At 36.4% G+C, this 26,710-nt stretch overlaps 1 protein-coding gene across 46 annotated transcripts in view; it reads right to left on the reverse strand.

The window, feature by feature from the left end:
* The window catches only part of RIMS2 (regulating synaptic membrane exocytosis 2), a 511,335-nt gene that overhangs the window by 84,892 nt on the left and 399,733 nt on the right, over positions 1-26,710 (reverse strand). For 38 of the 46 annotated variants that reach the window (XM_080377968.1, XM_080377979.1, XM_080377978.1 and 35 more), the window contains 2 exons: positions 22,481-22,516; positions 17,367-17,422 (listed from right to left, as the gene is read on the reverse strand). The exons of 4 other annotated variants lie outside the window; for them this stretch is intronic. In XM_080377968.1, the coding sequence (XP_080234094.1) occupies positions 17,367-17,422; positions 22,481-22,516 (92 nt within the window). The remainder of the gene's footprint in view (positions 1-17,366; positions 17,423-22,480; positions 22,517-26,710) is intronic. 4 more of the 46 variants (XM_080377987.1, XM_080377974.1, XM_080377970.1 and 1 more) reach the window with 1 other exon arrangement.

Consider the following 26,710-nt stretch of genomic DNA (forward strand, 5'->3'; position numbering starts at 1 on the left):
CATTTTCACAAATGAAACAACATTATTGGTTTTGGTTTTTTTAAAGCTAATGTATATATAATAGTAATAATCTAGTGATATACAGTGAAGATTAAGAATTGCTATGGCAAGAAAAGCAACTTAAACGTAAATAATTTTGGAAATATAACATAAAAAAAGATGATCAGATCATTACTTTGTCTCTTTTTTCTCAATCGTATGTAAAGGTACATCCTATCAAATGTTTTCAATTGGGTGAGAAGGCATAGAAATATTATTTGACCCTTACTATTTCAGGATGCTTTAGATATGAAACTGGAAAAGTTAATTTATCCTTTCATGAAATCTGAATGTCTTAATATACAATGTTTGGTTTTAAAAGATTTATTTACACATTGTCTGAGTTACAGTCTCAGCATCTGTTAGCTGCCTACCAAAGTAACATCTAGAAGCTGAAACTAAATTGTATTTCTTGCTGGACAAAGCTCAGATACCTCATAGTCATCCATTAAATCTGCTCCAAATTGCTCTTTATTCTGCTGCTAAGGTCTACTTTTGACCTATACCTAATCCAATTTTGTTTAGGAAATGGATTATAATAGCGTATTGCATGTTAGTGTTTCAGTAACTGCAACACAGAAGACAGAAGGAAACACAACTGCTTGTCTGACAGAAGCCATGCTGGCATTTCAGTTTTACATTTGTTTCTTAAATTGCAATTGTGTATAAGGCAGTTTCGGAAGTACTCCTTTGCTCTCCGCCTCAAAAGTAAAATGGCACCTCCACTATGTGAATATTGATTTTTAAGAAGTATTCAGTTCTTTCATATCATATACTATTACTGTAAAACACAACCATTTTTGCACAGTTTTGCACTATTATTTCTTCTGTTGTTGTGTGGCTAAAGCTGCCCCAAGGCATTACATCTTCATATGTTTCATACACTTCCTTGTTTTCATTTTCCTTTTTTCTAAATGACGGTATGATAAGATCAACTATTAGACTGAAAAGGTCATCATTAACCAAGTTCCATCCACCCATTATATCTGAAACACTGCTACCATTTCCCATCCCTCTGCAGGGCTGTCCTACGTGCCATGCTGTAGGAGTTTGCAGCATCTGAATGCACACTGCTGGGGAACTGCAGCTCCCATGGCTGGATCCTGGCTGTAGCATGGCCACAGGTTTGGATCATCAGATCCAGCAACTATCCTCTATGGTCCAATTTCCCTCAGGAGAAAGCATGGGCACAAGAACAGTACGGGAACCTCACACACACTGATAGGTCCCCTGGGTTGGACAATCAGGAGGTCCAGGCTGTGGTGAAGTGTACCCGCCTACTACGCAGGTTAATTAAATACTCTTTCTTTTCTTTTTTTCTTTTATTCTTTTTAAAATAACAGCCCCAGCAGTAGGAAAATTATCTCCTGTCATTCCCCATGCTGGAAATATATGGCTCTTTTATTGGAAGAAGGTTAAATTTTCATTTCCAACCCAATCAAGACTCATATAATAAAGGCAGCATTCTGGCCTTTATGACCCATAAAGCAGTAAGAGTACCCAGCCTCTTCAAGCTGTTTCAACAATAGGAAGGCTGCTGCAAGCAGAGAGGTTGATTAAAAGTCACTTTTGTAGTTTTAATGGTAAGATAATTTTGTCCTGTTTTGCTGTGTTGAAGAATGGGATAAATTTAATGTTATCATTATTACATAAAATTATTACAGATTCTATCAAAGTCGTCTTCAAGTTTCTAAAAACACTTTCCTCAGCTTAGAAAAATAGTCAGCTGGAGACACTAGAAAAGTGCCAGTTAAGTGTTTGTGCCAATACCTTGTAACTGCAGTAAATTAGTTTCCTGTAGTGACAAATTCAAGATTAACACTGAAAAAGCTTTGCTTCCTAATACAACAACCTCTGCAAATGTTTTGACCCCTTTGTGAACTACCACTGTATGACTGACACATAGAGCTACATCTGCTCGATACTTAGTTCTTCAAAAGAAACTCTTTTGGTACTTCTAATTCAAAGGGAGTTTTAAAGTGCTTCATATTGCTTTTATCTATTGTTACCACTGTTCCATCTTGGACTATGCAGTCATGCAGTTGTCCAGGCAATGGAAATTGTCAGTGATTTCCAACCGTCTTTCTATTTTATTATCTCTCTTTTTTTTCTTCTTTTATATAGTCTACTCATCAGTTTTTATTTGCTAGCACTTACATAGGAACATGCAAATCTGGTCAGTGTTTTTACTGATCAAAATATTGGGAAGATGTTTCAGACAATTGTCCATTGTGCTACTACAAGAAGATTAAAGAACCATTCTGGACTGTTTCAATAGTTCTTTGCCTCGCTGACAAAAGCTCTCAAGCAGCCAGAGCACAGCAATTGTATAAAATGTTCTGTAATTTCAACTGTAGCTTTTGGTGCAAGTTTACAGCCTCTAAAGACATTGCAAGTTTTAGTTAGTACACATTATTTGAATCAATGCTACTGGATTTTTTGATTCTTTCTAAAACCTTTGTTAATGGCTGTCTAATGAACCCTGCCATTAAAAATAAAGTGAAATACTTATTAATATTTACAATTACAGTACATTTATATAAAGTAAAAGATTCTAAGTAATTTTTTTACAAAATCCCATATACAAATGAATACGTAGAGTGAATACATGTTTATCTGTCACTTGCATACACACAAACCCAGGATGAAGGCTTTGATGAATCTGCCTTTGCCTGTGATTCATACTTAGCCAAGTCAATAATCGGTGCTTACATTTGTCACTCCAGTCAGGGTCCGCCCAGACAACTGAGGTACAGCTAGCCAGGTCAGCCTCTGACAGCCCTGCTTCAGCTATCAGCTGCGCTTGGCATCCACCAATCCCTTGGGAGATGTAAGGACTGACCAGGGAGATTAATCCTTGCGCTGCTTGGTATTAGGTATATAATAAGCTCCACGATTGCCTTGAGCTTTTCAATATGGAGCTGCAACCAGTTCTAGCTCAGGTCATTCTTGGCTGCTGATCGTGACTTTTGCTTTGTAGTCCTGGATCCTATCCTATCTTCCTCCTTTTTTATTCCTAATACTTGGATCCTGCTTTCTTAACCCTATATTTTTCTTCTGATGAGTCCCATTGGCACTATTCCAAACTTGTTCTCCCTTCAGCCAGCTCTTGTTTTGCGTTAGGCACACCTTGACCTCTTGGCCCTGGTCCTACTATTCCTCTCTTGGAATTCTTGTCTTGCATTAGCATAACAGAGAGAGCTACACATGGTGGTGCTACTTCTGAGCAGCAATACGGTGCCTGAACCAGTAAATCTACTGGATGTACAGGGAACCACTGTACATCCATTCCTTACTCCACTCCTTATCCAACATCATTTTTCCCCATTGTTCAGAACATTCCAATCTACTTCTACCTTGAATATAAATAACCGACTGTGGCCTCATTTGCAAAACCCACCTTCCAAACCATCCTAATTTCCAATAAAGTCAGGCCACCAATTGAAACATGTCGGTAAAAAGGAATATCAATATTTCTATCAAACATGTGAAAAAAACCCTACTTCACTTCAAAAGTTCTCACATCTTTCCTTCAGCAGTTTGGTGCCATCTTTTTATCGATTTCACTAACCTACGCTCACATATACTGTCTTGCAAAGGAGTTCCTAAAACTTGATTTCACTACAGAACTAAGCCATGTTGCTTAAAAAAGCATCCAACTGCTAAATTAGTAAATGAAAACTGTACAATAAAAAAGATCCAGCAGGCCAGCAGTGAGCCCTGGCAGCCCAGAAGGCAGCCTTGGTTGTATTGACAGGAACATAACCGATAGACAAAAGGGGGTAATTATTCCCCTCCAGAGTCATTAGACCACATCTATCATGTTGTATCCAGGTTAGAGACCCAAAGTACAACAATAACATCGATAAGACGGAATGAGTTTATTGGAGGGCCACCAGGATGGCTGGGGCTAGAGCAGCTGCCCTGTGAGAGGAGGCTGGGGGGGCTGCAGTTCTGCCTGGAGAAGTGATGGCTTTGGGAGCAGCGAACAGCAGCCTGCCAGGTCGTACAACAAGGGTGTCAAAAAGAAAGAGCAAGCAATTCACAGAAGCTCTGACTGACTTAAGAAGGCACATTTTTACCATAGGTACAGCGAAGCAGTGGATCAAGTCACCCAGAAAAAATGGGCAGTTTTCGTCCTTAAATATTTTCAAGATTTGACTGGATAAAGCCCTGAGCAACCTGCACTGATCTCACAGCTGACCCTGCTTTAAGTTAGGGGTTGGACTAGACAGATTCTGAGCTCCCCTCCAACACAAATTACTCTGTCACTCTATGGGTCAAGGTGATCCAGGAGACGAAGAAGAAACTGCAAGGGCAGCAGCAGTGCAGAAGCCACCAATGGATCACTGTCTGAGGACAACTGGAAATCTAAAGGGAGGTAGTGCAGAGGCAAGACAAATCAAAATACAAAAAATCATGTTTCACATATGTTGGCATGTGGTGCAATTTTTATAAGAACTCCCTAAGTGCACAATATGAAATAAATATAGGAGAACAATAGAAAATATTCTGGGATTACATCAAGGAGAACTTAAAAGGACCTGCAAATATTTTGTAAAGTAGAAAGCAGCAAAGCAGTTCTGAAGAAGTATTTGGGCCTTTTAGTGATCCTGAGAATTAGCTTGTCAACAAGTTTGTTTTCCTACAAAAAAATCTGTTCCTGCAGTCAGTTTCAAAACACCAAGTAGTCTCTTGGTCTGATGTACTTTTCCATACAACATGATTCTTTTGGAAAATCAAGACAACCTCTAATTTCAGCCGCACTAATATCTGTTCTGAAATTAAGCTGTTACTGATGCAGAATTAATTCACAAAGAAAGTTTCATCCAGTCTAGGGAACTAATTGTTCTTATTTAATCTTACCTTAAGTCAGGACCAAGTTTTAGAAAGTCTGAAAGGAGAGAGCACTGCAAAGTTTCTGCCGGGGTATATATAGTTACCACAGTATTCCAAAGACTGTTCAAAATCACAAAGACACTGTTTAAAATCCCACCTCTCCTATGAAAAACACAGTAGGTAAAAACCTGTTGTTTAAGGTAAAGTAAAAGACAATTTACAATTGTAAATTGTAAAAGACAGGAACAATTCTAAACATCACCTTAAGAACAATACTTATACGGCAATCCAAGATGTGTTACACACTGGAGCAAAAATTTAAGGTTTATAATGGCAGAGCAGGTGTCTCATCATGTCTCATCAAAAGCCACCTTAAAGTCACCACTCACATAGAGAGCTTCTACTGAAAATCAAGGCATTGGGACAGGACTCTGGGACGTGAGAATTCATATTAACAAGAGGCTACCAGCACTGTTCTGCTCCTTTAGTAGTATGCTTCATGTGTGTGCTATATAACTAGACATCTTCTTTAAAAACAAAGATAACTGATTTCTATTATCTGTCAAGGAAAGTAACTGAGATTTTTAAGAAGACTGTTTACAGCCTGAATATTAAAGTAAGATGATCTTTTCCATGGTTCTAGCTGATTCTGTTAGATTAAATGAGGTAGAAGAGAGGTCCAGGCATAGCATACAGCTAGGGTGAAACAGCTATAATTGATTATATAATTTGGAATTAATAGATCTTATGTGTCCTGTGGATACACTTCACCTTGTTAGAAGAACTGATGATTCCAACATGCCTTAACAAGTTACAGGAGAACCACAGAATACTTTCATGTAGGCAGAATATTCCCAACAATTTTTGAACAAAAGCAACATCTCGAAGAAATATGAATTTACATATTATGAAGTTAAATAAATAAGAGCATCAAAAGAAGAGCCCTTTAATGAGAATTAAGGGTAGAAGAATGTCTAACAATCAGTCCCCCTTTTCTGATGTGGAAGTAATTCAAGAAAGCAGGCAAAATGGAAAATACAACCAAGCTCTTTCTAAGAACTATTTGAAACATTTGCTATCCAATTTCCCTTTCTTACTGCTGACCTTCTCCTGATTTTTAATTGCTATTTAAACGAGGGCAGAGTCAGTCACCAAGCTTCACTTTACAGAAACAGGTCCACAGTCTGGCTTCGCGATGGTGGGAAATAAATTCTCGAAGTAGATCTCAAAATTCTGAGCATCTTTTTTACTGCCACACATTAACTTCTTGACTATTTTATATGAAAGAAAGAAAATCTATTTAAAATAGAGATTACCAACCCTTTAGCATTCCAGAACACTGTGCCAAGTCTCCTGAAGATACATCATCATGGAGACTGTTCACTGTAAAAAATTTGAGTTGTTCAAGGCAGGGTGACTGGAAAAACACAAGGGCTTCACCATCTACTGTGCAATTGCATTTAACAGTATCTCCAGTGCTTTATCTCCTGCTGCACTTTAGCACGTTTCTTGGGACAAATTGGTGAGCCTGCCCACAGTTAACTCACTTGTTCAATGGGTTCAGTTTCAGTGATAACTCTTAATTCTGTTTCTGTTCCAGTGATAACTCTTAATTCTGTTTCTGTTCCCTTTTGCTCTTCTAACTCTAGTGAATCCTACTTACATTGGATAAACAGAATCAGAGTGTACCTCCTGTATTTGTTTCTGTTACTTAAGTGGTTCACATGCCATTTCTGCCACCACTGCACTCAGAATTTCTTGCACTTTGTGCAGTCCCGCCATCCAGGCAACAGCTTATTTTGTAAGGAGGGTAACAAGGCAGGATTACTGTTTTTAAAAAAATCCTCTTTTGTCTCTGGCTGTTCTACCTAATTTGAGCTTCTTTAAGACGTTGTGTTGCTTTGCAAACACAAGCTAGGAAGCCAAACAATATGCATTTTAGAGTTCTCATTTAACCTGGATTTTAAAGTACATTTCCATAATTGTTTTGGATCTCTCATAAGACCCTTGGGTCTCTCATAAAAACAAAAACAAATAAAAAATGATGGAAAGGCAACCATCTTTTCTTACCACAGAATTTCTGTTTCATTACACTTTATTTCACCCCAAAATCCTGTTAAGTATTTCAGCGTACCTGATGGTTTGGGAACAGAGATGTGAACTTCCACCTTAATCCTGCTTTCTCTATGTAACATTTAAATATGACTTTTACCAATTTTTTTTCCTGAGACACAGCACCTTCAAAGGAATTCATGCTGAAGAGAACAGCTGGATTGACACATGGGCCATCCGGTGAGTGCTTTTTCCTATAAGCAGAAGTGCCTGAGGACCATAAGTAACACAATTGCTCAAGAGCAGGATATAAATATATCTTTGTATGAATCCACTTTTTAAGTCCTTAAATCCATAGATATCAGAAGGTAGCCTAAAAAAATCAAGCATGATTTGAGGGAAGGTCCCATAATATCTTTTTCTTAATCTCTTATTTTCTCCAATTATTTGGATACATCTTGGAAAATTCCTGTACAATAAGAAAAATATGAGCTCAGCTGATAATTTGCCTACAAATTTTCTGCTGATTCAACTCTAGTTAAAGGTTAAACAAATCCGCAAGATGTAGATATCACCATCTCCTTACCCCTCCATAGGTAAGTTAAACTGCTTAGAAAACATTACTTTTCCCTAAAATGTATTTCCTCAGCAGCTTCACCCTTGTTATGTTGCAACTAGGGGAAAAAAGGCTGCAGGGAGATCCTGAGCTTGCAAACTGCTCCTAGGGAAAAGAAAAAAATTGAACTCTCTATTTCTCTTCAGTCATTCTGCTTCAGTTTTCAAAGAGGCAGTAATTAGATGTCTGTAATGTCTGTCATATCACATTGTAAATAGTATAATAATTTATCTCTTTGCTTGTTTGCAAGGTTAATTCAAATTCACTTTTACAGAAAATATGCAACACCTATGAACATTACTTACTTCACCTTTACCACATAAAACACTTTATCAGTAGGGTAATAATATGTAACATTTCTGGAAAAGAAACAAAAAATAATTCAGTTGAAACTGTATGAGAAATTTGGATCATTTCACAAGACAGTTACCTATATTGAAACTATTCTGGAGTCACAAACTTCTGGGAATGTTTTTAAAGATCTTTAATGCCTACAAATTATTAGAAACCTTGACTTTCATTTTACAGATAATTCCTTAGCAGAGCATTTCCTAAATTTATGTGACTAGAAATTAGCATAGAAGTGGGAAAGGAAATGTTTCTAATTGCCACCTAAAACACACCCAAGGCACTTCTTTGCAATTCTTGAAACTGAATGTCAGCCTTGTTACCAGAAGTGAATTTACATTATTGTCTCTTAGATACAGAAAACTATGTCATAGTGTTTCTAATTTTGCTTTTAGAAAATTAGAATCATATTAAAACTAAGTAAGGTGCAGATATTATTAATTAGATAGTTGCTTCAGATTAAACTGCAGAAGTTTGCAAATCACTACAATTGTTTTTTACCTGATGGCATGTGTCTCTCAAAAGAGAACAGAAACAGGATGCTACATCCTGATTCTTTGAAATTTACTGGGTCTAAGATACTCTATATGAGGAAACAAATATGACATCGTTTAAAGATTTTACATAGTCTGAAGAAGAAAGATATATCAAATAAATTTTACCGTGAAAATACAAGTTGAACTTCATGAAAAAATTGTGTATGTTTTGTTGTATGAGATGAATTTTTTTCCTCAACATAAACTGACTCTGGAAGAAGCAGTTTCCAAACTTCTTTTCATCATCATACTGAAGGTTATTAGACAAAATATCTGTATATATTCAAGGCAAAGACGTATGACAAGTTGCTTTTTTAGGGGGAAAGAAAGAGGTTTTGTTTATGCAGTCTTTACCTTTATTAGATAATTTTGTCTAAAATTTCATCTTTTACTATCTTGGAATACTACTATTTGAATAAGTTTGCTGCAATAATTTTAATATCCTATTTTTGTATTACAAAAATGAACACTTTATGGGTACATCATTACTCTGTTCAGAAGTAAGGATTAAATTTTTACAACTGCTTTTTTTTTTTTTTTTCTTCCTGTTATTTTTTTGCTGATTCCAGAGTGTCAGTGAAATCTTAGTAAAACTATGTTTTTCATCTGCAGGATGATAATAAAGAAAATAGTCTATTGCCTAACACTAAATCAGTATTAATTCTTGTAAGCGAAGTCTTTACTTCCAAGAACTGACAGTCAGAACTACCATAGGTTAGAAGGGCCACAGAGGTAATTTCATGTTTCCGTAACATTCTCAGTAGAAGTGTTGCTGAAGGCATTAAGGCTTTACAAAAGCACGACCTCCCTACACGGAGACTCCAAGGTCCTGACCCTACTTTGATTAGCTCCATTGTGCACAATGAGCTTTTGGAGAATAACAGTGGTGTGTTACATATCCATCCAAATCCTTCATATACACTAGTTACAATACAGATGCTTGAAGTCATAGTTATATTCGCTATAATTAATTGCAAGCGATTATGTAGTTAAGATACTGAACAACAAAAAAAAAACAAACAAGAACCAAAAAATATGCAGTGCCTTGGGGAAATAGATCTTGGGGAATAGAGTATATAGATCTTTTCTTGCATGACAGATGGCAAAAATTCCTCAAAACCACAAATCTGTTGTTTGGAAAAAGTTGATACACTGGCAAAATCTCCGCTGATAACTTTGGGACTACTATAAAAAAAAAATAAAAATCAACCCATTAAAAAAGATGAGCACTCCCAGAGACTGAACCAAAGAAAACATCCACATTGGTAAAACCACTCTAACAGGCCTCATCATTACAGTCAGAATTACAAACTATAACAGTGAACTCTGGGTGAATCCTCCATCTGAGGAATACCCAGCTGAGCCCCAGAGAGTGGCTCGCTGCTGGCCACCCCGGGGTACCCTCTGGAGCTGTTGCAGGATGCGCACGAGGCGAGGGGCCACCCATCTTCCCTGCCTCCAAGTCTAATAGTGCCCGGTGGCCTCCAAACCACCCCTGGGAAGCAGGCAGGCAAAGCTCTTGCTTCTTCATTTTGAATCCTACGTGTTTAAGCAGGCTCCGTGCGAGCACTGCGCTGGGACTTCAGGTCTATCCTTTCTACTTGTGTGCCGCACTTTCCCTGGTTTTTCATGGTCGGTAGCCTAGCAAATTGATCTAGCAATCTTGTTTCCATCTGGCTGGAACCACTGCTCTATCCTTGATATCTTTCAAATGTGAATAACATCCTTTTTGCACCTATTCGGCCTGGCACAGAATTAAGTAGCACAAACTACAGTCCGGTGTGTTTCATGTTATCATGGATTATCATTCTCATTTCTTGGAGCTCTCTGACTGTTGCAGCAACTCAACTAACTTCATATATTCTCTGTTTTTGAATGTCACACTTTGGCATCCAGATATTTAGTACATATTTCCCAGTTAATTTTCTTTCTTGTTTTCCATAGATTTTCTCATGTATTATCAGCATACCATCAGTTTCAGTACATCTTAGATAATTAACTTGAGCACAGTCACACTATTTTATACATTAATTGTTACTCAGTTCAATAGCATCTTGGAACTTTACAGCTTAAATCCAGATAAAAACTGTAAACAGAAATAGTTGAGTTCACTATGAAAAGATAGCCATTCTGAACCAAAATAGACTAACAGTTCAGCTATTCACATCTCTGTACAAAGCAGTTTTGAAAGGAAAATATCTTCTGTTACAAAAAAAGATAAAAGGATTTAAGATAAATTGCAGTGATTGCTCTGGCTGGAAGTTGGTCAAAACAGCACCCAGATGATTTTACAATGTGATTATAAATGGAATGATTGCAAGTACTTCATTGAATCTGGCTATGATAGAAAACCTTTGATAAACATTTTGATGTACATTTGGTATATATGTGTTTGAAAAAATGATTTTTCTCGGGAAAATATTTGCTTTTTGCAAAAGAATATTTAACTCATTGCTGTAAGAGTAAATCTCAAGACTGTGTTGCACATAGTATAATTATTTTTTTAAATGAAAAAGCATAGTTATTTTGAAAGTTCCCTTTCTCCAATAAACTCCAATAACTAATGAATATTCAGAGCCAAAATAGACTGATGATTTTTTTTATTATTATTTTCAGGAGTAATTTTTTCTTCTGTGAGATTCACTGTAAAATTTTAAGGTCCTTTAAACAACGTCTTACAATGTTGTTAACCTCTGCTTTCTAGATATACGATCAGTAATAGAAGCTTACACAAGAGCTAAGGAATGGCTGACAACAGAAAGGACCTGCTGACAGATAAAGACAGCCAGTATCAGTCTGCTTTCAGATGTTTGTCATCATGATATGTGAATGCAGTATTTATGTTAAACACAGTATCACGTTTAAGAATACCCTAAATCTCCAATAGAGACATGGATACTTAAGATTAAAAAATAAATTTGAAAAGCATCAAAACCAAAGTAAATTAAAAGACAACTTGAATTAAATAAAAAAGAAAAATGACAGCAACAGAAAACTTTTCTGGGAGTTTGCATATCTGACTAAAGAAGAAAATACTAGAAATCACACCAATCCCCATCTCTATTCAAGCTCACTAAATTACTTTTAACCCTCAGGAAAATACAGTTTGGTAAAAGAAGAGATGTTTTCTATTATCATGTGTATAGAGCTCAGATCTTGAATTCTGAATTTATTTCATCTAGCTACATTTTAAAGTATATAATTGCGTTTTAAACCCTGTGTTTATAGCAAACAGAACTGCAACATTAGCAATTTATTCCACAAACTTTTTATATTAAAAATACAATAAAATACTTGATTGAAAAATATAAATGCTATCAGCGCTATGGGCCAGAGAGATTCTTTCTGCCACTGAGTAGTAAAATTCCTTGCATATCAAAAATGATCATGATAGATTGGGCAACCTGAGCACTCACAGGCTGTGGAGAGTGACAGGACCTGTCCTTGCAGCCCAGACAGCTGGTTTAGCTATCAAGTCTTTTGTCCAAAAATACAATTATTAACTAGTCCATAGGAGAGCAGAAAAGCCTTGGGACAGAAAATAAATGGTTTCCTCATATGGAAAATTATTTGTTAGCCTAATTGGTGCTTGGTTTTCTCCTGAAACAAAGAGTTTATTGGTGTGGAAGTGGGGAAGGGGAAGATAAAGGGACCCTGTAAAACTACGCACAGTAATTTCCATTTATATGTCTATCAAATTCTACTGGTTAGGCCCTTAGTTTTACAGGTATTTTATGCAAATTAAATGCATGGAAAATCTGTGTGTGTATTTTTGCCTTCTTTATTTTTTAGCATAGCTCTAGTCTAATTATTTAATCTTTCCAGGTTTTACTCAGATATCTAAAATTTTAAAATTTAATCTGGTATGTTAAAAAGAAAGGTATACAAAACATATGCAATTTCTGCCCTGTTTTGAGGGATATCTAACATAGCCTCCATTTTTTATTCAGTATTTTGAATATTTCTAGTCACATCCTTAACAACGGAAGTTGTAAGAAACTATTATAGGTTCAAGGAGGTATATTCATAATTATTCTAAATTATCAAATTATTATTGGGCATATCATGATCTTTTCAGAGGTCCCAAATTCTAAGCTTAAATTTTCAAAAACAATTGCCAATTTGAAACCAGTATCAATCAACGACAGCTTATATACAGCAAAAATATCAACGATGTCATCATCCTGTTAGCTTGGATGTTTGTTAAACTCCCCGTCTGCCAGGGTTTCAAGAGGAAAAGTGGCAAGTGTTTCTGCTAGCAATCTTTGCCTCTCTGTGTAAAGCTCTGCTTTGATTTTTAAGGAGACAAAAGCATTCTCAAAACACCATTAAATGTTTCAATCAACAACACAGGTCAAAAGATACCACATGTAGCTGTACCAATGACACAACTACTTACTGCAGGTTTCAGAGGGAAAAGGCAGCTCTTGGACACTTTTGCACATTGTGACAAGACTGAGAGTTAAGGAGATCTGCTTTCAACGTATTCAAACTCAACCTGTTCCACTTCCAGTGTTACAGCTCTTACCTTTTGCACATTCTCTCACACAGGTAACCCACAAGGTAGTACTTGATTCATTGCTGAATCAAATTGTCTCAGCCTGAAGAACTGCAGCTTTTCAGGGTCTGCATGCTCCTAAGGCATTTCAGCCGCATCTAGAGTATTCAAATCAACTGAGCGCATGCTTAACTCTTCTTTTCCACAGCTCAGTTTGTCTTGATCTTGCTAACAGGTTAGAAGATCACAAAGTAGCACGCTAGTATGCTGATATTGCTAGTATCTTACACCAAACACAGAGAATTATGCTCATACCTAAGTATCTTACACCAAACACAGAGAATTATGCTCATACCTAAAACCTGCATTGTGGTTGATTAGCAGGGAATGCAGCATTACATACAGCTGATGATATAGGAAGTTTCAGTCTTATCATCAATATGAATCATTAAGGGGGGAGTTGGCAAGTCCTCTTTGGTGTGCTGTATTAATCTGTATTTGGTATTCTCTTCTACATTTGGCTAAATAATCTTGTCACCAGTTCTGCAAAAATTTGAGTTTTTATCTGGTGGTTTACCTCTTTTACCCCAACTTTGTTACTTGTTGCTCTAATGCGTTACATTCCTAATTACTACATTACTGACTATTGCTAATTGCTGTATTATATAACTGGATTTCTCTGCCTTTTTGTAGGTCATTATTTTCTCCTAATAAAACAAATAAAATAAGCCTTATGATACTTTGAGGTTTAAATGTGTGTCAGCTAGTTGCCAGTCTCTGCTTCACCTTTGTTCCTAAAGAAAACAAGCATTTTTCACTATTCTAACTCCTACATAAATCCAGTCCCCTTTACTTTGGCATTCAATGTTTTAAGTTACTCAAGCCCTTTTCTGGTGGTTAGTATGGCCTGAGTTGATGGAGTTCTCTAATTCTTTCTTGATTCTACATTCATTTCACATTGATTGAAAACACTTCTAGGGCTCTGCATACAAGAAGTACCTTTTGTCTCTTTTCTCAGTAGAATAAAGCTTTTCAACTCTCCCCAGTCCATCCACTGGGCACATTCCAGTCATGGGGCAAGGAGAGAGGAATGGCATGATTCCTCGCATCTTTTATCCTTCGTCAGCAGGGATTCCTGAATCTGAGCAGTGGTGAGCATGGCCAGGGGCAGGAGTTACTCACCAAGCATAGCACTATCAATTTGTTTGCCAGAGGAGCTAATTGCAGCAGCACCAAGCATGAAACAAGGCAGAGAGGTCTAGAGAGGTTGTATGAGGTAGTATGGGAACTGAACTCAAACAGTTCAACCAAATGCAAACAAAATGAACCCAGCAGGCTGCTCGCTCAGCTTCTCTGGGCTCCCACCTCAGCCCCTTCCTCCTCACAATGCATCTTGCTTAAGCACCTAAGAACTGAAACACTTAGTTTTTATGCAAAATGCTAAACCAGTCCTATAAAGATTCTTGAAGAAAATTATGTAAACCAGAGCAGTGTTGCAGACCCACTGTATGGTAAATTGCTATTTCCCCCCTGGTGGAACACTCGTGCTACTGTGCTGCTTTCCTGCATTACCAAAACTCAGGGTTTCCTGCACGTCAACATCTACCAGCACTGCATTTCAGACTTTAGTACAAGTTTACTAGTACTCAATATTCAGAAATAGTTGTTCCAATACCAGAAATACTTCTATCTAATGCCCACACAGTTTTTCCTCTCATGTCTCCTTAGATGTAAATACGAAAACCAAATATATTGCTTGCTTTCCTTGTATCTGTGCTGAAATCATACTTCAGCAACTTCTGCACTTAAGGAAATAACTCTACTACACAATATAGTACCTTCCAAGCTCATGTATACAAAATAGTATGGAATACTTAGTTTTCAAAAAATAATGAGGCAGGTATACGAATAATAAAAATACAATCTGGAACTTTAACAATCATGAGAAAAAATCTAAGGGAAAATCAATTTTATATTTCAGCAGCTTCTAAGAATACAGATGTCGGGAAGTAAACTTTGCCACAAGCTTCTTAATGTGTGACTATGCACCATAGAATTGTATGTACTTTCCTCTAAAGCTTCTTGTGCTGACTTCCAGAAGTAGAACAAAACATATCCAGAGGTATAATGCTTGATGTCTATTTTCATATTTTAAAATTTAATGTAACTTTTACTGTTATAAATTTTGCTTTCTCAGCAAGGAAGGATATTTTTTCTTAACTCAAAGTAATCATGAGGGACATACAGTTGCTGTTGACTTCCATTTAAAGAAAGAAATAGAACAGAAAGGTAAAAGAAAATTCCATGTGCTACTTTTCCTGAATGTCACTTAGTGCCTACTCAATGACATTTTTCTCAGGCATGTTATGCTTGACTGCCTGCTTGTGCTAGCTGACAGGTTTAAAAAAATCAGTCTTCATGTACCACACAGAACATATTTCAGTCAGCACTTGAAAGATGTGTTTCAGTTCATGATTCCAGAATATTTTTTTGTAGAAACCAGGTAGATAAATTGTACTTACTCATTTTCTGTCTCTAGATAATATAAGCACTTAATTAAGGGGAATTGAACCAGTGGTAGTAAAAAAGTGAAGATGGAACTCTCATATGGTTTATGAGAGTTACGGTTCTTATATGGCTTTGACATTACACCATTTTAAGTGTCATTTTAAGACTGCATTTCGAATTAATACATATGTGAATATTCGTTGCCTAGTTCCACAAGTTCATTGATGGAATAAATAACTCATTTTCAAATACTGCAACTACACTTTGGCAGAAGAGTAAATTAACTGTTTATTTCTGGAGAAAATTTGTTCAATGTGTGCAATAAATAAATCACCATATTCATAAAATAATTCCATTTATAGTTTTCCTCTTTAATACATTCCAATAATACTGAAGATAAAGTTTTAATAAAAAAGATAAAAGATGTAGAGTGAGGCCCAATAATATGGTGTAGGTGAAATGGAAAAACAAGGGTAGGAAATGTTTCCTTGTGTAGTTATATTCTATCCAGCTCCTTCACATGAGAGCCCATTTATTCTCTTTACTCCATACCAGTCCTAACTTCTGACTCAAATTTCAGTCAAGCGTTGAGGGAGCAGGAAAGTTAGCAGAATAAGTCTGGTTATACATACAATACATAAAGTAATATTTTTGTGGTACATACAATCATAACACTTACGAGGAGGTCTGCTCACAGTATTACGCTCATCTCTAAAAGGTAACACCTTTCAAAGCCAACAATGACACATGCGAGTATAATTTTGCCATCGGTGCCAACATAAAAGAAGCATCTAAACATGACAATACACCAAGTCCCTCCTACGCATTAATAAAAATTCCTATGCCTTCTGTGGTAAACCCTACATTTGTAAAATACCCAAATAATCATGCAGCACTTCTACAGAATTTTAAAAATATTTTAAGCCATTTTCACTGTTTTCTTTTTGCTTTGTCCGTTCTAACTATTTTCATTAATAGGATTTTTCATTTTGTCATGGGCTTCACTAAAGTTCTTCCTGTTTTCCCACATTGAAATGTACATTCGTCTACATTATCTGCAAAACTGAAAATACTTTAAAAATCTGATGATTTCTTTGTCTTTGAATATTAATGGCTTAGTTTAGAGTAACTTTGCCAGTCCTTGCAGCAAGGAACTACATCCTGGAAGCAGAAGACTAAAACAGACTTCTCTTCCTCAGCCAGCTTTTATAGGTCAGAAGTCTCGTGTTTTCCACTTGCAGTCTGACCTCAATTAATGAAGTCTTTTAGAGGACACTAAATTATTTTTGTATAATAGAAGTTTAAATTGAAAATACCTTGATTATTTTAATTAACACACTGTACATGACATGACCCTGTTCCATATAGCAGGAAATTCTGGATAGTAGATTTGGGGCTGTACTACTACATAACGAATCAGATCTTTGGCAAATTGCCACAGCTGGGATAGAAGCTTTTGTTGATGTACAAAATACCTTTCCAAGAACTAAACTGCCACTATTAAACTAAGTAACACTACATCTTCCAGTTTTCAATAGATCAAGATATGAAAGCCATGAACAGGTTTCAATACCTGTCATTCCATCTGTCACTCAAAAAAACTCTTTTTTCCTTCTTTCTGAGCTTTTAAGTCATGTCCCTATTGTTCATTCCAATGGATAATTACACTGCCACTTTTATTTTCTTTAACTTACCCTCCTTAACTTTTAATAATCAAGACAACTCTGTTAAGGAATTTTGCTGCATGTTTCCAATTATCTTGTTATAGACACACAAGAAACTTTTACTGAAGAAACAACCTCCCACTCATCTATCACTTTCTGAAAGGATATTGGCTATTTCAGTTTAGCATATGTTGTTGCTTTTCAAAACAAAACTCCCTTGCCTTAGAGTGATAATCTTGTTCCAGCCTGGAATCTGATCCTGCTACCTGTTTGTACTTGCTCATTTTCATTTGGCGATTCCTCTCTTCTACATCCATTGCACCTGTTAAGTTAAAAGAAAATAAATAAATAAATACACAAGCAGTCAATTCAAAATTTAAAGTTATGCTCATGTAAGTTTTAACAAAAACAGATGAAAACTGATTTACTTAAATTACGGTATATATAATTTTATTTTCTGAATTACAATTGTGCAGCAAACGGAAAAGTTGTAAGAGGAGGAAAATAGTAGATAAGTATTTCAGCAGAATCTTAAAAACTGTTGTCCTATCTACACAATTCAAATGAAACTAACTTTGTGGAATAAATGAATGTAAATGAAGCACAATGTTTCCACAGAACAGAATTTTACTATTTCCAAAATAGTCAAGAGAAACTAGTCTTTCATTTTAAAAAAGGAATGCAAAGACAACGTGCTTATGTTGGGTGGAGATCCTGGTTCAGCACTTGTTATAGTGTGGTATGCCAAATTACTAATGAAGTAACAGCCACAGGCTAGCAGACCTTCCATTTACCATTTGAGCATATTCTTAGTATGCTCAAAACAATTTAAAGATATCTAAAGGAATGTTAAAGAGCTACCCAGTGGCATCAGCTTATTACATTCAAATGACACGCAACTTCAAGAATGATTTCAGGATTCACTACTCTTGGAGCAAATACTTGATTAGTCTCTGTTAGGGATGGGTTCTTACTTATGACTCGGGCAACAGCTGGTTTCAACCAACTGGTACTGTAACACCACAATTTACTATGTAAAATCATAAGGAATTAAGTGCCAAAGCTGAGGTGGAAAGGTGAGAAACAGAAAAATGAGAGGAAGACAACAGCCCATAATGTTAGAAAAAGATTTGCAAACAAAATATAGTTTATCGTTATACACACACAGGCTTGATTCTCTTCCACTTTAACACAGTACAAATCAATTCATTAGCCACAGAATGCTAAAAAGTATTCCTTTTGACTGACATTTGTTGTAAACTTTCCATAATTCTAACACAAAAGCTGTCTAGGATTAAAATTTCAGAATCCCACTAGTCATAAATGGAAGTTTCTGAACATCCTATGTATTGAATAAGCTGGACTTTGTTTATGGAACTGAGATGGGAATATTAGATTCCAGTGTACATATAAACCTGATTTAAACTCCAAATCTCAGTTTCAAGTCATAATCTAACAGTAAAGTAGGACTTTGCACAGGGCCTCTGAGCTTTGTATTTTTTTTTATTTATTTTTTTTTTTACAACAGTAATGGCAGTAGCAAATACTACCAGACCTGTCAGCTAAATCTTGTAGCACTTCACAGGAAATCTGGAAGGGAGTGAAAGGGAGTGCAATAAGGCTGAACTGTACTGTTAGCTATAAACCCTCTGGCTTCTGCTTTTTGTGTTCAAACTCTCCGTATTTACTGCCTGCAAACAACATGACTGAAAAGATTTCATCAAAACTTTTAAGAGAAATGAAAACCAAGAAAAATGAATAAAAGAGGAAAAAAACGTGTTTCATAGGGAGAAACAAAATGAGAAAGCAGCAGATGAAAATTCCTGAAATAAAATACAGCTACTTTTTCCTATCACAATTTTCCTCAACCATTATAGGTCCCATAGCAATATTTGCCACTTTATTATTAAGATGCAGTGATTTTTAAGGATCTAGTTTTAGAAGCTCTAAAGATATATTCTATTAAAAACAGAAACTTTAAACTGGAAAATGATATTTTTTCTTTTTCAATGACAGCAGTAACACATAAGTGGTTTTGAAGGAAAATAACTTTTGCTCAAAGAAAGAAGTCACCCTTTGCTGAAATCATAACACTCTGCAAATCTGCCTGTCATTCTTCAGTAACGTAACAAAGGAATATTTTTCACCAGTAGGTAAACTTTGTCAATTTTTCTTATGAAGTTTTCTTATGAAATCATCACGTGTTCTTTGTCAACAGACATTCTGCCAAATTTCAGGAAATTACAAGTACTGATGAAATAATACCTCTCGAGCACAAATTAGAAATTTCACAATTACTTGTGAAAATATTCATTCTTATCTATGATCAGGTGGTAAAGTGAAAGTTAGGTTTCTACAAATCCAATTTCCGACAATCTCCAAAACCAAGCATTCTGAAATTTGCCATTGAAAATGGGACACATAACCCCTTGGTGTAAATCCTCTGTAGCAAATTAAACAAAACTGGTGGCTCATTTTAGTCTCAAGAGAAAAAGAAGACGGCAAAATTTAGGAAAAAAAATTCAATTCCCATAAAAATTCATTTAAAGAAAATCGAATTTGCTATGTATTTTTGAAACTGCCTTTAACGAGTGAGTGAATTCCGTTATATGCAAAAAGAGGGAACCCTGAGGGTGGTGTAAAGTTCATAATGCAGAAGATCAGCTTTGATTGTACCCTGCATGGAACTGACATGCAGAAAGAGTGTGCAGGGTTACTGGCTGCTGCAGGCTAATATTGACGTAACTTAAGCCAGATGCAGCCATGATCGGGATGAGAATAGGAAGGTTGGGAGAGTGCCACGGCACTTCCCGTTCATGTGGTCCAGCATGCACAAGTGTCACGCCAAGTGGTGGAAGTGCAGGGCTACCATCATCTCCACTGCTGCTGGCAAATCTGTACTTCGCTGAAACCTGTCTGGGAGTTCAGCGGGAGCAGAAAGCACTTCCAGGGAGCTCATTAACTGTCCAGGTGCACCAGGAAGCTCCAGCTCCTAACATGATTTTGGTAACCAAGGCTGAACATCAGTCCTATACTAAGGACCCCCCTGTAATCAGGAGGTGTATTGGAGTGTGAGTAGGCAAATCAGAATTAACCTGGATCTAGCTATTATCAAGAGTGGTGAAGATGAAGAGGTATAAGCTTTCACACTGGTAGCACAAGGCTGACTGAGCACTTGTGTTATTCAGGTCCTTAGCCAGAGCCCAGCACCACAATTTTCAAGACCACAGAGACTGGTACTAGAAAAATTAAAGATACTTCTGACATACTTTCATGCATTGCCACGTTGTACATATGTATGCAACCAAATTCTGGCCAGGTGAAAGCGAGTTCATTTGTACCCTTCTGCCTTAACACCCTTCCAGAATTTTTGCTTCTAGACAGCAGCTGTCTGTGCCTCCAACTGAAATGTCCAGTGGGACACCCAAACTTCAGCCATAGGAATACAAAAAAATTAAGAAAGACTGATGAAAGGACAAAGCCTTGTTTTGCTCATCAAACATAACTGGGATCATTACACTGTAGGCAACACACCTTGGAGTTCTGCTTATCTTGAACAACTATCCAAAATTAAAAAGCCTGTGGCCTGAACGTGGCTCAGAGGGGTTTTCATCAGCACAAGGAAATTCCCAGCTGACGAACAGTTAGTGCTGATTTAATACCAGCCATTCTCCATATTTTCAGAAGAGAGTGTGCTGAAGGAAATCAGCACAACTACAGTGCGCAGTCCTGAAATGCCAGCATAAGGTGCCCAAGTGCTGTGCACAGCAACCTTGCAACCTGCCCTTGGATCTGCAAGGACTGCATGGAGACACTAATCTGTGCGAGGGCTTAGCACTTTAGTGCCTAAGTATATTAAGCCTTAGGCTGCACAAATTGGAGTTTAGCCTTTGTTTTTATCTATGCAAATGTAAGCAGCACATAAGGAGGTATAAGTAAAAGTTTAACTACAGGATATTCTGTAACAGAAGATAAGGAAACATCTCAAGACACAGACAAAAAGGGTGACTGGAGGCTGCAGGAGCAAATCAGGAAGAGACCCCAGACACTTCACACAGGATTAGATGAGCAGAAGTGCCATTAGGAAATCAAACAACCTATAAAGACTATAAAGGTCAGTAACAATTGACAGGTGGGGCCCCTCTTCAGAGGCACCCAGCTCGAGCTGTAACTACTGTTGCATACTAAACACAGTAAAAGAAGGAACTCAGATTCTTTTATTAAAGCAGAATTTAGGGACAAGCCCTGTTGAGGTGGCACCTGCATAATTCCTGCGATGGTCTAGGTGGCAGCTGTATAATTCCTTCAACACGACTCAGGACAGGCACTGGAATCACAGCTCCAGCTTTGAAGGCAAACCATTATCTTCATGTTTTGACTTGAAATAAGATAAGCTTCAGCTGCTTCACCATTAAAGTTTTCCTCATCACTGAAAACTAAATGTTTGTTTCATCCTAAAAATGTTAAGGGGCTGTAATCAGTGGCGTAGTTAATATCTAACTTTTCCTGACCTCAACTGCTGATAGAGTCACATTTTCACAAAGAGATAAGCAATCATTTAATTCAGCCTGGAGCTAACAACTATTATTTGCTCTTTAGGTCAAATATTGGTTGTTCTTAAGGGTAAGAGTCTGGTCCACACCAGAGACAAAAGGGACATCAAAACGGCCTTATCACCCAGCTCAGCCTAAGGCAGACCTATCTATTTAAAAAACACAAATAAGAACAACTGGCATCTGTGTTCTTTCTCTCATTGCCTTCTCCAGTGGGAATTACTAAACTGTTCTAGCTACTATAGATACTGGTGATGATTATGTGTTTGGAGAAGGAGTTTGCTGTACAGCGAGGCTTCTGAGGCACAGAGACTAAAAGGGAAATCTGGGGTATGGAAGTAGAGTGGAATTTCTCTTAAAATATTAGGACAGATTTAGTTTTGGATAGGCATGGACAAGAGGGATACAAAATTTGGGATGCACAGCAGCTCAGGCATTGGGGGGAAACTAGTAATGAGGGAACTACAGAAACACTGAGATTTTGGAAGTCAGAAACCTGTAACAGAGAGGGAAAAGGCAGTATGCAGGTGAGCACACTGTGCCTGGAGTGGGGAAGACAGAACAGAATTCTTGAGGTGTATGAGAGCCTTCCTTAGCTGATGTCGATCTCTTCTCATTTCTCACCCTAATATGACTCCTTCAAAAAAAGCAAGGGAAACACATTTGGGAAAGCCTTTTCTTAGTTTCCATTTCCTAGTGTCTGTTTTGAAATCCCCAAAATGCATCAAAACTGTGATCCAAGTCCCTGGTACACATTTGCTTAAACATAATAGATCAAGGAATTTAAAGGTCAAAAACATGAAAAAATTTTGAATAAGTCACCCTACCTGTATCCCCATTCTCTGGATCTGCTTTCTTTTCTTCTATAAACAAATGAAAGTAATATGTAAAACAAAAAGGGGAGGAGAGAGAAAATGCAGAAATAATAATAAAAGTAATATAAATCATGCATTAAAAATGAAAAGTGAAGAAAAACCACCAAATTAATTTAATTTGATGAGTTTAGTCAACCAACCAAGTATGGTGCTCTACATCCAGAGGCATATTCACTGCATGCTCACATATACATTTGTGCACTCTTATTGAAGACTTATTGGAGGGAACTCAGGGGTATTTTGTGCACTTCCAGAATCATGAACACGCTCAACACAAAAGAGAGCAAGGCAGGTGTCAGGCATAGTTACTTTACAGTTTCCTTCAGTAGGATGACACAAAAATAAAAGTAAAAAATTTACTTGTGCTGTATGTTTTATGCAGTGCACACACAATATGCAGTCTACTGGTTCAAGCATAAAAATTGAATGTGTCAGAATGGTTTTCAGTAATTATTTTAAATCTTCAGTGGTTTAATCAATTCTCATAGCTTCTACAGGTTAAAAGGTTTAATAATGATATTACTGTAGCTTGTCTTAGAGTTAAAAAATGATGAAGAACAAAAGACATTAACAGCAATACTCAGATCATAGTTCATGCACTTAAATCCAGCTAACTGATGCCAACAAATACTCTGAATGCATATCAAAGGTTGTAAATGGCTCAGGGCATTCCTCTATTACAAAGAAATGAAAATACATTGGATCCCTATCAAATACTTTGGCAGGCCATAAATACTGCACTCTGAAATCCAAGTTTGGTAATTAATGCAAAAGAATTTTAAGTCAAATGAAATTTACTTTAATTAGAAATCCATTAACTTTTAAATAGACTCTCTGTTTCTTTTTCTTACTGTAAGCCAAAATGATATTAAATTCAATTAAAACAATCCCATGAATATGGAGCAACAACCCCCAAGCTACAAACCAAAAATAGCACGCATTTTTAGAATTAAATATTTTTCCAGAATTATTGGTTATTGAGGGTTGCTCATGAAATTGTGATCTACTTTATAGTACACAGAAAGAAGAGGGAAACAGCTGTTATTTTTTAAGGAAATACCATTTTGTAGTTGGGTATCAAAGCAGAGGATAAAGTCATATTTAAGAAGAAATCATACTGGAGCAAAGTAGATGTGTAAGAAAGAAAAATATGCTCCTGCAGAGAGCATAAATAATGTGTCACACTTTGATAAGATCTGGCATCCCATCCTGTGTGGGATCAAGGCTGCTCTTCTGCTGGCAATTCCTAGTGGAACTGTTAGGCAAATTAATGGGAAACAGATATGGCAAGTCATAAGCCTACACTTTTGTAAACCAGTGGGTACCAAAATGAAACCTCTCCCATTCCCTGGCCTCTCCTGCCCCATATTGTGCACAGTTTATAAATAAGGCCTTTTGAATTCTTCTGGTTTGGCATTTGGGTAGCCTGGCCTATATTGTCTGTGTGGGTTGTGGATACTGCTAGGAAAACAGCAGAAATAGAGATAGTTTTGTTTTCTTTTCAAGCTTTCAGTTATATTTTTTTTAAAACTGCTATCACCATTATAAACACTACAAATACCACACTGTCTTCTGCTGCCTCATTACTCTCTAAAGCAGAAAGAGATTTGATAACAATACCACTGATTCAATATAACACAAAATAGATGAAAATGAAGTCAGTTTTTAAAATACGCTTGAGTTTGAGCTCAGATAGAATGATGACATTCCTAAATTATTTCATACCCATGGTGAAAAGAAATCTTTACTTTGCCTGAAATATCTTCTTAATACAGAAATCTAATACTATACGGTAATCCCTTTTTTAAAATGCCTAGAAGTCCTTTCATTGACATGTCTGTTGTCTTTCCCCTATGAGTCTTTAAATAAAGACATTGTCAAAATAAGGGAAAATTGAAACCTGCCCGACTTTCGCTTGTTCTTGCTCCATGTTTAAAAATGATATAGAAAAATATTTCCAAATTGACTTCTAGAAAATAGTACCATAGTATTAGCAAGCATTAATTCTATTAGGTTCTTGAATTTTAAAAGTGTAACTGAAGTGCTGTGACATTTATTATAAAATTCTACAATAAATAAATTCTCTAGATTTTTCCAATCAAGGTCAGCATAGTGGGTCCTACTCTCCAAACTGAGGTTTCAATTGCATTGTAAAGAACTGTCTGAAGAAGTATTAGAAAGAACAGAAGACTGAATTGAGTAAGATCTCACTTTGGTGGGAAGCAGCAGAATTGAACAATATCAGTATTATCCACTGACCACATAAAACAATGCTAACTTCTCAACAGAAAAGATTGTCACAGCAGCTATGGGCCTAGTCATCACCTCTTAAAAGAATTCAGAGCAGGTTCAGAATGTTGATGCTAAAGTAATTAATGCTTTTGGCTCCCCCAGTTATTAGTTGCTCAAACTGAAAAAGCTATAAAGAGACCTAGTATCTTGAAAATGCTGAAAATCAATAAATCACTTTGAGATTATTTTAAAATGTTTCAAACTGAATAATACAAAATCACAAAGGCACCAGTCGTGCCTAAAAATCTTCGTCTATTTCTATTTAAATGATTTCTTCAATATCATCACATTAGTCAATATTTTTCTACATCCCTTGAATTAACCTTGGTTTACAAAGTGAAAAGCATATACTGTATCCTATGGCATAATTATCTCAATTTAAGAACTAAATTTTTTCAGAATTAAACAATTTGGAGAAAAACATGAATGCTTTCAGGAAGGGGACATTTCTGTACATTACAGAAAATAGCAATACGTTTTCAGCTTAATCAGAATATAGGGATATTGAAGTTCATTGATGAAATACAGAGATGAACTATCGGGATAGAGTGATTGAAATGGTGAGAGATCCTCTCTCAAGACTTCTTCCACCATCATAGCTGACGTTGCTATTATAATGACCACTGACATTTCATAAAATATTAGACAAAGCCACATCCCCTTGGTCTTGAAATGGTCTATCTAACAAGTACTAATATATATAATGGGTATCTAACAATCTGCCTGTATCTGGAAGACATGTATCTGCCACAAACTGGAGGTTAGAGCCTGACCTAATTAGAGTTAGGTTGTCTCTTGAACTGTCTCCCCTGCAATGATTTTTAGCTGTCCAGGGGCAAGTTCAACAGGCTGGTACATGATAGTTCTTTCATCTGGGATCCAGAACAAAAAGATTTGCATCAGCTCAGGCTGGGGCCTAAAATAAACCTAGACTTCCTTGCTTTGAACGGAAGAAGTTGCAGTCTCTAATGCTGGAGGATATACATCTTATTACAACAGGCAGACGTGGAACCCCTGTTTGTCTCTGAATTTAGGTATAAGACAGGAAAATGACATAAAATACTTTATGCTTCTATTTTTCATATTTGCAAACACTGAAAATTAGCAATATGACTAGCAATTGTATTTATGGAGTGGATAAATTAGCTTCTTAAGGACTTTATTGAAAATTGAGCCTGGTTTTTCAAAGTAGTGCAAATGATTAAATAACATTTGATTTTAAAAATCAAATGTATACATAGGACCCTAATTTTTGGTAAGTACTTTTAAAAATGCTAGCCAAATTTCTTACTAGAGATTTCTCTTGAAATGCTATTTATTAGAATACAGGAAAATAAATTTTACACTGAAAAATAACCAAAAACTTGAAACAAAAATCGTATCAAAACAGGCAAAGGAAACAAGATTGTCTCCTAAAAGCAAAATCTAAAAGTTATGTGCTTTGATCAAAACTTGTCAGTTAAAGGTTTTGCATTCAAAGGATTACATTTCCTCCTATTTCCAGAGCCATTCAATTCCAATTCCACTTTTAAGAAATTAGCTCTTAATTTTGCCATTCTGGCTGTCTACAGTGTAAAACATATAACTGCCTAACTGCTACAGGTCTAGCACAATATCGGATGATGTGTGATATAAAAGGTTGTTGAACTTTGCTTCAGGGCTCTATGTCCAATGTGTGGCAAACATTAAAAAGTTATCGTTGCAGCAAACAAAGCCTTTCCAAGAAGTCTGTGATCCACATCACAGTCTGAAAAGAATATGGCTGACACCTTCAGAAATGTGGAACAAGAAAACAAATTAAAGGTTGTTTAAGTGTTTTTGTATTGTTTAAATGAGATTGAAGCATTAATAACTGCCCTTAAAAGGGAATGGTAAACTGAAGACAATTCC

This window comes from Falco punctatus (genome assembly GCF_963210335.1).
Source record: "Falco punctatus genome assembly, chromosome: 3".
NCBI lineage: Eukaryota > Metazoa > Chordata > Aves > Falconiformes > Falconidae > Falco > Falco punctatus.